This window comes from Chanodichthys erythropterus, chromosome 10 (genome assembly GCF_024489055.1).
Source record: "Chanodichthys erythropterus isolate Z2021 chromosome 10, ASM2448905v1, whole genome shotgun sequence".
In the NCBI taxonomy this organism is placed as follows: Eukaryota; Metazoa; Chordata; class Actinopteri; order Cypriniformes; family Xenocyprididae; genus Chanodichthys; species Chanodichthys erythropterus.
The window spans coordinates 45,227,372-45,242,458 of record NC_090230.1 but is presented as its reverse complement, the minus strand read 5'-3'; the positions used below and the strand labels follow the sequence as shown (position 1 = coordinate 45,242,458).

Below are 15,087 nucleotides of genomic sequence, written 5' to 3'. Positions count from 1 at the left end.
CATGTCACCATTGTTGAGATTCATATGCTGATTCTTGATGTCTGTGTGTGAATCAATTTTGTGGATGTTTTGAAGTCTTTAGTGTACATTGTATTTTCAGATTTATTATTTTGATCTGGTTTATTCAACTGTTTTGTTACTTGAGAAAAGCTCCAGCTCAAAGTTAATAACATTATTTCATATAAAGTTCAGTCATTAGCCACTACCTGATGTCAATCGTGTTCTTATCACCAAACAGCTGACAACAGCTAAACACATTATCTCTAACTTTTCTTGCCACAGCAAACAGCAAATGCAGCCAAAGAAACTCTTAACACTACAGCTGTCAAGAGTGAAGTAACTGAAGTAAGCGCTGCCCTCGATCATGGTGACATCAAACCAAACTTATTTTCAACAAATCATCAACATTTAAACCTCTGGTAATTCTCAATAAAAACTATGTATGTCAGAAATAAAGTCGGTTAATGTGAAGCTGTTTTTGGAGTTGTTTAATGACATTGGAGCTTGACATCAAAACAATTTTGTGTTTAGACATCAACCTGATTTTCATATTCAAAGTTTGACGTCTATGGGTGACGTTGAAGTCCACATCCAGCGCCCAATGGGAACCTTCCCTCTAAAAACTTTATAAGAACGTTAGGGGATAATGTTCTAACAATGTTATCACTAAACATTTTTACAATGTTTTTAAATAATGTTATCCTACCTTTTTAGGAGAATATTCTGGGAAGAAAAATAAAACTTGCCACTGAAAACATTACCAGAACATAGCATAATGTTCTCAAAGCATTCTTATAACAATTACATTTCTAGCTGGGTTAGCATCATTTTAACCTTGTACGGAGGTTCAATGAACGTCTATATCGGACGTGCAGAAGACGTCAAAAAAAGACGTCTCAAAAACTTTCATTCTGGCTCCTCAGTGGACGTCTGTTCAACGTCTGACTTTTGTGACAAAGACATTGAAAAGACGTCTTCTGGACATAGCTTTGTGTTTTGGAGCTGGTTGTAGCCAGTGGCGTAACTTTGTTTTAAAAAGTGGGTGGGTTCTTTCACTGATCTGTATTTACAAATGTGTTTCCAGAGTTTTCATTTATGCTTCTGAAGTTTTCGTTTACGATCCCAGGGTTTTCGTTCGTCTTTCTGGCACAAATCTCTCACGGGGGCGGGGCTAGCAGTGGTGTGTTCTCATTGGCTACTGAGTTTTTGATTGACAGCTTTTTGACCTGGGAGTGAAGATGTCAGTGTTGTTTACAATTACTTGTATGGAGATGAGTGTCTGTAAGCGGCTTCCTATTTAATTTTAGTGATATAAAGATAGGCGTTTTGTTTTTGAATTTTATCTGTATTTATTTGCGGCTTCTACTTAAGCTTTTAGGAGTGTGAGAGATCAAACGCGAGAGAAAATGATACATTAAAGTATATAATACTGAAAATTTTGCATAATGTCCAGAGAATATTTGTTTGTTCCTGATGATTTTTCTCTATTGTTGGGTCTGATTAGGTTGTGCTGTTACAATTTAAAGAGAATACTAGTATCATATATAGGCTACATGCATATGTCAAAAGAAAACGACAATGGTGTTAAAGGGTTAGTTCACCCAAAAATGAAAATTATGTCATTTATTACTCACCCTCATGTCATTCTACAGCCATAAGACGTACTTTCATCTTCAGATAATTTGATTAAATCCGATGGCTCAGTGAGGCCTGCATTGAGAGCAAAGCCATTCAAACTCTTGAGGTCCATAAAGCTACTAAAAACCATATTTAAAACAGTTCATGTGAGTTCTATCTTAATATTATGAAGCGACAAATATACTTTTTGTGCACCAAAAAACAAAAAGACTTTTCAACAATATCTACATGGGTCGATTTCAAAACACTGCTTCAGAGCTTTACAAATTGAATCAGTGGTTCGGAGCACCAAAGTCATGTGATTTCAGCAGTTTGGCCGTTTGATAGAAGATCCAAATCACTAATTCAAAACAAAAGATTCATAAAGCTCTGAAGCTTCATCAAGCAGTGTTTTGAAATGGGCTGTAGAACGACATGAGGGTGAGTAATAAATGACATTATTTTTTGGGCGGGTGAACTAACACTTTAATATAGGCTACTACACTTACGGTGTGCTATAATACTAATGAGGCTGTTCAGATCATGACCCAAACATTTATCTCCTATACCGACATTCTCGTGACCTTGCGCAATGTTCCCTTAAAGTTCTCTAGAGGTGAGGAAAATTCAGAACCTTTACAGAACATTCAGGACGTTCCTAAAACGCCCTCTTTTGGTAATTAAAGTGCTGCAGGTTAAGGTTCCTTATATGACTTTAGGGGGATGTTCCATTTTGTTTATTTTCTGGTCAGAAAAGAACGTTACAAAGAGGACATTTGGGAAGTTAACAGAACGTCCTATAGTAATAGTCCTCTACACATTCCCAGAACATCCTGAACATCCCCCAAACCTTAAAAGAACTCCACGTCGTGACCGTCTCTGAATGTTCTGGGAACTTTACTAGGTGACAGCCCAGCTAGAAATTTTACATTCCCAGATCATTCTCAGAACATCCCCACTGGTGTTGAGTAACGTTCCCAGTATGTTCACAGACGGTCACGATGTGGAGTTCTTTTAAGGTTTAGGGACGTTATTTGGCGGACCTTCACAGAACATTCAAGATGTTCTCTGAACGTTTAGGGAACCATACTTTATTTGGAAATGTTCTCAGAAACGTCCCTGCTGCCCTTGTCAAAAAATTGAATTGAAAATTAAAGCTAAATTGACGGTTGAAGTGACTGTTCAAACAAAAACTATTTTTTCTTAAAGATCTTACAAAAAACAAAAAAGCTCTTTAATTTCTGGATTAATATTATGAAACATTTTCTTTAAATTGCAAATCTCTTGCAGTCATTAGCTGACAACAGCGCATGCATGAGCTAATGTCACTACTGTGTCACTGCATCAACAACTACACAGTTACTGCAGCCTTTAAATAAAGCAACATGCAGCAGAACATCAGTGTTTCTGGATCATCACTGAGTGAAGCACAGGCTCTACTCTCCAGCACAATGGTGACCTCACAAATCTCAGATAACAGAAACAACATTAAACACTAACAGATCTCTCTACATCTCTGCGTCTTCACTTATTACAAACCACTCTGACTTTATTTCTTTCATACAAATCTTCTTAATGAGGTGTTGATATTTTATCAAAATTTATAAATGTCACCATTTCGGAGGTAAGCGCTTGCTTTAGTTGGGCTCCTGATCCTTGACAATTTGACTTTGTTTTTCTCCAATAGTTGTAACTGTGTTTCTAAAACATTTGGTACAATAAAAAATTGTCAGAAAATTAAAATTTTTAAATGGTTTCGTATGCTTGGTCATTGTTGAAGATTTTTTCATCATACAGTGGTATACACTGTGTTTTCTTTCATGTAATCATATGATAATGCGTGAGAACCTGTTCTACTTTGATAGACAGCATCATGTAGATTTACACAGATATCAAGATTCTACATATGATCCTCAACAATTGTGACAAAATTTTCAGATAAACAGATCAACTCTGAACAAAAACTACTAAAGTCACAAAAAAGATTTTTTAGTGTCACCATTGTTGAGGTTCATACGCTGATTCATCATGTCTGTGTGAGTCTTAAAGACACTGCTCAAAACTCTGTATAATGTATAAAAAAATAAATAAAAAAGGGGTAAAAAAAACTCCTTCAATTAACACAAAACTAACATTTAATACAATCATAGTTTACATTTTGGTGAAGATCAATGAATCAGAACACACCATGATGATTAAATCACCAGCACAAAACAACCAAATTCATCTAATCAGGCTTCCCCTGCGTTTATTTGCTATAACTAACGTGTTCTGAAAACAGTTAAAGCAGCCAGAAAAAAATCTAATATTAAAATAGCAAAAATCAAGAGCCCATCTAAAGCAAATGTTCACCTCTATAACGGTGGCAAACTTTATTATTTTCTATAAAACCACACAGAAGACGACTTTCTCATGACCTTGTGCAACTTTGTCTAAAAGTTCTCTAAAAGTGACGAAAATTCTGAAATTTTACAGAACATTTAGGACATTAAATGTTCTCTTTTGGTAATGAAAGTGCTGCAGTTCAAGGTTCCTTATATGACTTTAGGGGGGCGTTCCAATTTGGTTATTTTATGGTCACATAAAAACGTTACAGTGAGGATATTTGGGACATTAACAGAACATTGCTACATGGTCCTCTGTTGGTCATTTAATAACGTTCCCGATATGAGTTTAGGGGGACGTTCTATTTTGTATTTTATGGTAGTGCGAGAACGTTACAAAGACAACATTTGGGAAGTTAACAGAACGTCTTATAGTAATAGTCCCCTAAACATTCCCAGAACGTTCTGAATGTTTCCTGAAGGTCCACCAAATAACGTTTCCCAAACCTTAAAAGAACTCCACATTGTGACCGTCTCGGAACGTTACTAGACAACGTCCTTAACACCAGTGGACAATCTGAGAATGTTCTGGGAACAAAACATTTTTAGCGGGACAACCTGTCACCTAGTAACGTTCCCAGAACTTTTAGGGAACATTGCACAAGGTCCTGAGAATGTTGCCTTCTACATGGGAGGTTACCCTGCTAGAATTTTTACATTCCCAGAACATTCTCAGAATGTCCCCACTGGTGTTAAGGACATTGTCTAGTAAAGTTCTCAGTATGTTCACAGACGGTCACGATGTGGAGTTCTTTTAAGGTCTGGGGAACGTTATTTTGTGGACCTTCAGGGAACATTCAGGATGTTCTGGGAATGCTTAGGGGACTAATACTATAGGACGTTCTGATAACGTCCCAAATGTCCTCTTTGTAACGTTTTCGCGCGACCATAAAATAACCACAATAGAACGTCCCCCTAAACTCATATCAGGAACGTTATTAAATGACCAACAGAGGACCGTCTGGGAACATTCTGTTAACACCCCAAATGTCCTCTTTGTAACTCTTATGTGACCATAAAATTAGCCAAATTGGAACGTCCCTAAAATACAGAACCTTGAACTGCAGCACTTTCATTACCAAAAGAGGAAGATTTAGGAACATCCCGAATGTTTTGTAAAGGTTCAGAATTTTCATCGCCTTTAGAGAACTTTCAGGAAAAGTTGCACAAGGTCATGAGAACGTCGCCTTCTACGTGGGTGTTTTATAGAAAATAATACATTTTGAAGTCACCGTTATGGAGGTGAGCGTTTGCTTTAGACAAGCTCTTGATTCTTGGTATATTAACATTAGATTTTATCTGGCTGTTTTAACTGTGTTTCCAAAACATATTTGTTATAGCACAAAACACAAGAGAAATTCTGATCAGATGAATTGTGTTGTTTAGTGCTGGTGATTCAATCATCATGGAGTGACCTGACCCTCTCCAGAGATTAAACTCTGAGTGTGTTAATTGTTAGTTTTGCATTAATTAACTTTTTTTTTAAAAACTTCATTATACAGAGTTTTGAGCAGAGACTCACACGAACATCATGAGTCAGCGTATGAACCTCAACAATGGTGACAATAAACAAATCTTTTTTGTGACTTTAGTAGCTGGTTTTGTGATGTTCATCTGTTATCTGAAAATTTTGTCACCATCGTTGAGATTCATATGCAGAATCTTGATGTCTGCATGATGCTGTTTGAATTATTTCTGCACAATGATAAACACTTCCAAAATATCAAAGCGTTATGCATTATCATAGAACTACAACATAAGAAAAAAAATACAATATTCAGAGATCAGTGAAGAAAAGCCACTGTATGATGATAAAATCATTAACAATAAGCAACCAAATCCATTTGATCAGATTTTTTTTTTCTCACAAATTTTTTATTTTTTTATTGTAAGAAATGTGCTTTAAAAACACAGCGTTACAACAATTGGAGAAAAAGAAAAATGTTAAGGGTCAGGAGCCAAATTAAAGCAAGTGCTTACCTCCGCAACGGTGACATTTATACATTTTAAAAAAATATCAACACCTCATTAAGGAGATTTGTATGAAAGAAATAAAGTCAGAGTGGTTTGTAATAAGTGAAGATGCAGAGATCTAGAGAGATCTGTTAGTGTTTAATGTTGTTTCTGTTATCTGAGATTTGTGAGGTTACCATTGTGCTGGAGAGTAGAGCCTGTGCTTCAGTCAGTGATGATCCAGAAACACTGATGTTCTGCTGCATGTTGCTTTATTTAAAGGTCCCATTCTTCATGATCCCATGTTTCAAACTTTAGTTAGTGTGTAATGTTGTTGTTAGAGTATAAATAAAATCTGTAAAATTTTAAAGCTCAAAGTTCAATGCCAAGCGAGATATTTTATTTAACAGAAATCGCCTACATCGAACGGGCAGTTTGGATTACATCCCTCTACTTCCTTCTTTAATGACGTCACTAAAACAGTTTTTTGACTAACCTCCGCCCACAGGAATACACAAGAGTTGCGTTTGTAGAGTGTGTTTGTCGCCATGTCGTCGAAACGCTGTTATTTTCATCCCGCAGTCCAATCACCGGGTCTGATTCCGGCTCAAATTGATAGGGTAAAATTAAAGACATGTTTACAATAACACTGAGCGCATGCATCTCCACGTTATGGTAAGAGGCGTGACCTTTCCGGGCAAGGTGCTGTCGAATCACAACACAGGAACCGCTGGCACAATCAGAACTCGTTACGTATTTCTGAAGGAGGGACTTCATAGAACAAGGAAGTCATCAGCCCGTTTTTATGACAGTGGAAACAGCGATATACAGATAAGTAAATTATGTGAAAAATACTGTGTTTTTTTTACACGCGAAACATGAACACATGTTATATTGCACACTATAAACACAATCAAAGCTTCAAAAAACCACGAAAAACGGGACCTTTAAAGGCTGCAGTAACTGTGTAGTTGCTGATGCAGTGATACAGCAGTTACATTAACTCATGCATGTGCTGTTATCAGCTAATAACTTACTGTAAAGAGCTGTAAAGACATTTAAGAAAAGTTTGCTTTTGTTTGAACAGCCACTTTTGTTAGTCAATTTAGCTCAAATTTTCAATTAAAGTTTTTGATAAGGGCAGCAGGGACATTCTGAGAACATTTCCCCCCAAAAAATATGGTTCCCTAAACGTTCAGAGAAGGTCTTGAATGTTCTGTGAAGGTCCGCCAAGTAACGTCCCCCAAACCTTAAGAGAACTCCACATCGTGACCGTCTCTGAACGTAACTAGGCAACGTCCTTAACACCAGTGGGGACGTTCTGAGAATGTTCTGGTAACGTAAAATTTCTAGCGGGGAGATGGCCAGACAGTAATTAATCTTTTATGAATCATTAAAATATTGGTGTCTGGGACACCGTGAGCCTGGCTAGTGTGTACACTGTATTTTAAAAGCTTACCTTAAATGTGTGATATGAGTAGGCCTAAATAGGGCTCATATAGGCTATGGCTGTTGAGATGGTATTCTCAGTGGAAACAAGTAGAGGCTTGGACCTAGAAACAGTATTCCTTGTCACAACTTAAGCGTATTATCAATAGTAATAGTAGTAACTATTTGAAAGCCATGCTATTTAAACATTGTGAGTGTATCTTGTAAACCTCTAGTGGTTAAACAATAAAAATACATGCGTCTTGCGAGAGAACATTGTCTTGGTTGTGCTTCGGCACCTGTGCACACAATTAAATAAAAAAGTTGGCATCTGAGCAGGTGGCATGGCTGTCTATCGTTCAATAAAACATCTTACCTGTTGAGAAAGAAAAGGCCATCTCTGGGTCGCTTTTAACTGCTTTCAAATTAATTAATTCAATCTTTACCTTTCTATTTATGGACATAATGTGACATGCACCGGCGAATGATGTATGCAGTCTCTGCAAAATCCGTCCCGACCGCTCTAAAATATAAATCATTATATATTTATCAGTGTGTCTGGGATTGTAAGGACTTTTGAGTGATCCCTGGGGTACGCCACATGCAAGAGGACATCGGGAAGACATATACTGACCAATAGAAACATTGAACTTTCTGTTTGTTAAAAAAAAGAGAGAAGAAAACCATTTTAAAACAGTGACTTCAGATGAGACTGCAGCTGGATTAGCACAATTTTTTCAGGAAATTTAGAAAGAAATGGTAGGTTAGATATGGGTCTAAACATGAGTAGGCCTAGTTAGTAGAATAAAGATTGGGCCTCTTGAGACTATGACTATCTAAGACTATTTATGATTGATTAAAGATAAGGGCCAACAGTGTCAAAGATTTGTTTTAGGAATCTAGATGGAACAATACCTCGAGGATAAGAAGTTGGTCTCAGATGTTCAATAATGCCTTTACAGGTTAGAAATGAAATGGACTCAAATCCCACCACTGAACAGGACAGCTTAAGCTCTCAGGTTGAGCAGAGAAATTAAGTTTTCTCAGTAAAGAATGTGCAGAACTGTTCACATAGAGAAACCAAAGCTTCAGGAAAGATGTTAACAGAGGCATTGAGCACAGAGTCAATGACAGAAAATGATATCAGGTCTACGTTGATTTTCACCAATGACCTCAAATATTTAGACTTCGCAGCCTTAACAACTTTCTGAACACTTAAATAATCTCTCTACATTTCATATGAGACATGTAGCTTGTCCTTACACCATTTTAAAAAACATATTTAGGCAAAAGTACTTGAGTGTGAAAAGTAAATATATAATAATATAAAAATATGTATTAGTTATTTAGTTTTAAATATAAACCTCATTAATCCTAAACATAAGCAAAAGTAATACTAATGCTTGTTCTACATCCTGCTATCAGATTTGGCTTATGTGTATTGATTATAAAGTAGTTCTTAAATTTCACCCTTTCATGTATGTGCACATTCTATGATGGGACGAACTGAGGAACAGAAACTTCAGGAAAGGATTAGTTCACATTTTTTAATAACATGGCACAATTTACATAACACAAGTTTAACTGAGGAGCATGCTGTCGCCTCACCCTTTTTTTTGTACATGATCTAGAAAGGACTTCATTTTTTACGTACATGATAAACAGCAAAAAATTTCTTACAATCTCTTTGCAATACGTATTGACTACCCACTACTGCTTCAGTGGACATTTTAATGTTTGATTTTAAGAAAAAATTTGAGAAAATTAAAGGGAAAAAAAAAACACTGCACAACATCTGAATTTCACAGAGTTTAAAAGCGCACAACTATCCCTCCCATGGACTACTAAAATAGATCTCTGCTCATTAAAAACAAACTTCCATAGCTTACAACTCGCTTTATCATTGTGTAGATACATAATATTTTAATACACATTTAGATCAATAGGGAATTGTCCCGCTTTCTGTACTCAAACGTCTCGTGACATGATAGGATGTGTTGTCATGTTTGCAGTCTTTTTCAAATGGCCACACTTCTGATTTAGAGGTAATTCAGCGAATTTAGGTTTTGTTAGGTTCTTGAAACATTTGTGTATTTGTAAGGATTGTCAACACAGATTTTGATTTTTTATCCTGATGAACAAAAGCATGTTTCTGGATCAAGAGTTAGGGAATATGTTTCATAGCTTCAGTGTGAGTAATACTCATTGCTGAAAATCCCCATCTAGGATCAGTCTTGTAAGTCATGTGTAAGCATGTACTGTTGCTTTGACAGGAGAATGTGAGGGTTCAGTAGAGACTGGTAGTCCTCTAGGAGATAGAAAACGTGATACAGAGAGAGCCCACGCATGAGTTGCATAGTTGAAAGAAGGGATGTGGTCTCTTGGACGATATGATCCTTCAAAACCATTAATATGCAGCATTAAACTAAAACCAGAGCCTGTGCGCTCACTCTCCTTTTGATCACTGCCCACTATGTACAGCATTTCAAAGTAAAGCTTTCATAACACCCATTTGCATATTTGTACCTTACATTTTTCCCCTTAAGGGGAGAAAACACAGACTTTGCACATATCTACAAGTTCTTCCTTATGTCAATGTATTGAGGTACCTGTACATTCCAAAATCATCTTTTCCATGTTGGAGATCTAATATTTGTCCACTTGCTCAAGATCAGTGTACTGTATATGTTTAAGAATACACACCAATGCATGAGCGAACAGGATAAAAGAGCATGAAAAATCTTTTGTACAAAAACAAAACGCAACACACACAAAAAGATCAGTAATGCACAATCTATACACAGATATAGTACAGCCTCAAGTGCTTGCTTTTGAGTTCCATCATAGTCCAACAGGGGTCTCACCGCGCCTCGATGTCTTTGTGTGTGTGTGAAGGGGGTCTGTCTCTAATGTCAGTGCCAAGTGGGGTAGTCCGTCTGGGAGACGTGGAACGCGCTCCCAGGGTTGGGATAAGAGGGGGTGGGGCACTGAGTGATGCAGTGGGAGGGGTTTTGTTGAGGATTCCATTCTGGGCAGCAGCAGCCACAGCAGAGGAGGGGCTAACACGGGGGTAGTGCATGCTGGGAAGTCCAGGGGCCATGAGACCAGGGTGAGGGAGATGTCCGTCTAAAGCGGGGTGATGCATGGGGTGCAGACGCCCCTGCTCGTAGTCCTCTCGGAGCAAGTGCAGACGTTCCCTCTCTTCTAGGTGTGCCCGCTCTTGTTCCCGCCGCTGTTCCAAGGTCAGTCCGTGAGGGTGGTCTCGGTTAAAGTCATGAGGCTCGCGGTCCCGGTACGAGCGCTCTGCGTCATACAGCCGCGGTGCTGCTAACCGGTGCAGAGGGTCATTCCGTAGTAGCAGATCCCGAGCTAATGGATCCCTCCGGTGGATGTCAAGTCCCCGGTAGGGGTCCCTCATGGGATCCCAATGAAAGGCGGGATAGGGGAACCTCTCCGCCCCTGGGATGGGACTGATACCCATAAAGGGGGCCACCATACGAGTCCTCTCCAGACTACTGATACTGTTTATGGGATGCATGCTGGCCATACCCATGGGTACTGGCATTGATGATGGAGGGTGAAGAGCAGCGGGAGGAGGAGGTGCTTGTGGTGTGGATCTTTGCTCTGGGGATCTTTCCGTGGGGGCGTCCTGCTCCTCTTTCCTTTCTTCTTTCACCTTCACCTCACTGTTTTTCTTCTCATACGTGATCTCGGCTTTCTTCTCCAGAATGTCTCGAGTCAACCCGCCGTTCACCCGATCTACACCGCCTGGCCGCATATAAGGTGATGCTGTGACCCGATTGGCCGGCTTGTCTTCAGATACTCGGCCATCGTGGATGACGGAATTGTCCTTGTCATTGTGGTGATTCTCCTTGCCCTTGTGCTCATCTGTGTTGGAGTCTTTCCAGTCCGAGTGCTCTCGTTCTCTCTCGCGATCTTTGGGCTTCTCCTTGTCCCGAGGCTCGCTAGAAGAGATGTGGTTCCGGGAGGGCTCCGACGACCGAGTGTGACCCAACAGAGTGAGGGGGTTAACCGGAATCGGGGATTGGTGATTCTGGTGCCTCTTCTCGGCAGGTTCCCTAGAGGTGAAATAGACCATTATTAACTGGATAATCAACAGTCAGCTGTTCATGAATGTAAAATAAACCTCTCTTCAGGGTGATACTGATCACCCTCTCTGTTTATTCTAAAATAATGACCAGCTGATTGTAATACATACTTAAAGAAAAACTCTTCCTAGCCTTGACAAGTAATATCATGTGATTGTGTTAATATAATATACACAGCTCTGCACACCGTTCTTTATCGTCCTTGTTGACGGATGAATCTCTCTTGTCCAGGTCACGTTCTCTTTCCCTGTCCCTTTCTCGTTCTCTCTCATGTGAGCTGACTGATGCACTGCGTTCCGAGTCTCCGGGTTTGAGCCAGGGAGGTGGGGTGGGGAAGGACGGTGGAGTGCGGTGGAGTCTGTTCCATGGCTCATGGGGTCCGCTGAAGTGCTGTTGTGCGCTGGGTGCATCTTTGTGGCCAAATACAGAGTTGGGTGCTGGGAGATGGAAAAACAACATAGGTAAATTAAATTTATCTTGATCTTCTCTATTTCATGCAGAGTAATCTTTGATGGCAGATAATTACTTACAGTTGTAATGACCTTTTAACCCACAATCAGTTATGTTAATGAGATATATTTGAATGCTAAAAGGCTGATTGAAGGTGAAATTTCTACATTTCTGTTTAGTCTAAACAACAGTTTGACTAATTGACACTCACTGAGTGCTGGGTTTCCCAGCCCACCAAAAGCTGCAGTGCTTAATGAGGCCAGACCTCCAAATGAAGCTGGTCTGCTGAAGGGCTCTGCCAATCAAAACAGGAACAAAGAATCAGTTGATGAATCGCCGATAAATTACAGCTTGTTTCATTATAAAATGTTGAGCTTTTAACTAACTGAATCCTAAGTTCACAAATGAAGAGACATATCAACAAGTTTTAGCACTATCCATTTTTCAAAGAAGTGTTCAGTCACCCATTTTCCAGGGGTGTCTAATCCTGTAGAGTTTAGCTCCAAACCTAATTAAACACACCTGAACCAGCTAATCAAGGTCTTCAGTTTTACTAGAAACGTCCAGGCAAGTGTTGAGGCATGTTGTAGCTAAACTCTGCAGGACTTTGGCCCTTCAGGAGCAGGACTGGACACCCCTGCTTTAGATTATACACATTTCAGTCATTACAGTTTTTCTCAGTCGCTTTGGTGCATTTCTCACATCACTATTTACATTTGCACAACAGTTAATGCAGTTCTCAAAACAATTAGTACAAACTGCAAAACCTAGTTGATAACCTGCAAAAGCGTGTCACTTGCTCAAAATGGATAGGTCATTCCTCAAAAGCAAGTATTCGTGTCAATGAAAGTGTCAGTCTCATCAAGATGAAAAGTTCTGACACCATTGTTTATGAACAAGATATTCAAATGGCTTTGTCACGTTTTCATTATGACAGTTTACTCTGTCAATGTTTTCCAATGCAAAAAGTCAGATCTTGGTGACACTACCTGAAAATGCTCAAGACAGCACTATATACTATTTGCACAGCCATTTGAAAAATACAGTAAAGTTATACATTACTGTATTGAATATGTATGTTTCACATTTTTACTGCATATGCTCTTTGCAATTCTAATTTGTTCACAGCATTGTGCAAAAGAAAAATTACACCATTATTTGCAACAAACAAACACCCTTTGGGTAGAGCTGTGCACAAGTGTAAACAATATTGCAGTACATATGGCAAATCTTTACTGTAACACTAGTGTACACTACAATACACGAAATGTGTGATGCAGTAAAGCTGTACGTCTAAATGTAAAATGTACAATGACACGTTCTTGTCCCACTGCAAGCTTCAAGTATGACACAATGACAGTAGAGCAGTGCAGATTGTTTAGTGCTGAATTACTGTCCATTTATACACACCTGTTCTCCCGACTAAATGTTAAATGTAATGTGAATAATTGAATTTACAGTGGTTCTCCCAACATTTGGCTGCACCCTTCGACCAGCCTCAGCCATTGTGAGGCTGTGATTGACAACATGATCCACAATTGTAGCCCTGATTTCATCAGGGATCTGCCTATGTACTTGGCCTCTTCTTCCTCTTTTGTCTCCTTCCCCTTCCCCCTCTTCCACGAGGCTGACCTTCCATTTCTGTGTCACAGTATTGTAGAAATCGTACACCTGCTTGGTTCATATATGTTTGTAAAGTGAGGGTTTATGGGATTCAGCTCTGACAGTGATTGTAGAGAAGTGGCTTATCATTGGTTGCAACTAATGCTTCACACACCCCTTCTCATCAGTGAAAGTTGAGATTCACTTGAGAGAAATTGTTCAATTTAGGAGACATTTTCAGGAAAAAAAGATTTTAAAAAATGTGTAAAATTTGCTTGACAGATTTTGACTAGTTCAACATTTTTGTATGTAATGACTCAAGCAATGAAATGAGGACTATTAGTTTTATATGGAATGACTATTCAGCATTCACAAGTATAGTTAATTTTGACTGACATGACATAAGCAAATGATAATGTTATAAAACAGCAGAGAGTTGTATGAAAGCAATTGATGCATGTCCAAAAGCATTTGCAATTTGTTCGAAGGAATGAGAAACTGCTACTATGATGTACAAAAATGACTAAATGTTGTGGAGGTTCAGGGTTCCTACACATTTTCCATTTCAAAATTCCATACTTTTCCAGACTCAAATTTCCAGACCTCCTTCCAAACGATTTTCTGCCATTGGTAAGCTGGGGATTAATCTACAAGTACTAATATATTCCCTGTTTAAAAGGGTAGTGACTTTGTTTCCCTTTCTGACCATACCACTCGCTACATAGGCATAAATATTTAATTTGTTTAACATTCTAATAATTCGACACATTTACTTCATAGACATCCTTCTATGATTTATCCATTCTGTTCTGTTGTCAGTATTTGTTGGTATCAAAACATTTTTATAGAGTAGCCTATGAGTACGAGTAGCCTACACAAGCGCAGTATCAGTTTCCGTAATATTTTAGAAATTCATAAGTTTATAAACATCTGCAAAGTAAAAAGAGGTGTAAAAGGTGATGTGTAGGGGGGTGTGGGGGCATCCTCCCCCAGGAGAAGATTTTTGTGATTTTAACATGTAAATGAAGCATTCTGGTGCACTCTGACAATAACATAAATGGGAAAACCAACATTTTCTTCAAGTAAAAAAAATGAATAAAAATAATAATAAATTATTGACAGTAGGGCTGAGAATTGACACAAATTTTACAATTGAATGCGATTTTGATTCAGATTTTTGATTTTGAAATGTTTTGAAAATTTGATTTTGATTTTATTACCTTCGATTCAATATTGATTCATTTGGGGCCTATCAGGTACATGGCAAATTTCCTCAAAGAAAAAAAAAATTCTCTCAACTAATGCTGTAAATTATACAAGGAACCACAGCTGGTATATCATTATAATATAGATTAAAACTGATTTGCAAGCTACTTTCATATAGGCTAAATTACACATAAGGAAGTTTATATAAATTTTTAATGAATTATTTTTCTACTCTTTTTTTTTTTTATTTAGACCTAAACATTTAAATGGTGGCTGTCATGAAACAGATTTATACATTTAATATCGAAGCACATGTTAAGTACAAATACAATGAATAT

The 15,087-nt window shown here is 38.3% G+C and overlaps 1 protein-coding gene across 8 annotated transcripts in view; it reads right to left on the bottom strand.

Annotated features, from left to right (window-relative positions):
• Positions 1–8,946: 8,946 nt before the first annotated feature.
• The window catches only part of auts2a (activator of transcription and developmental regulator AUTS2 a), a 386,587-nt gene continuing 380,446 nt past the window's right edge, over positions 8,947–15,087 (bottom strand). For all 8 annotated transcript variants that reach the window (XM_067397877.1, XM_067397880.1, XM_067397882.1 and 5 more), the window contains 3 exons: positions 12,153–12,236; positions 11,679–11,928; positions 8,947–11,461 (listed from right to left, as the gene is read on the bottom strand). In XM_067397877.1, coding sequence (XP_067253978.1) covers positions 10,243–11,461; positions 11,679–11,928; positions 12,153–12,236 — 1,553 coding nt within the window. In that variant the 3' untranslated portion in view covers positions 8,947–10,242. The remainder of the gene's footprint in view (positions 11,462–11,678; positions 11,929–12,152; positions 12,237–15,087) is intronic.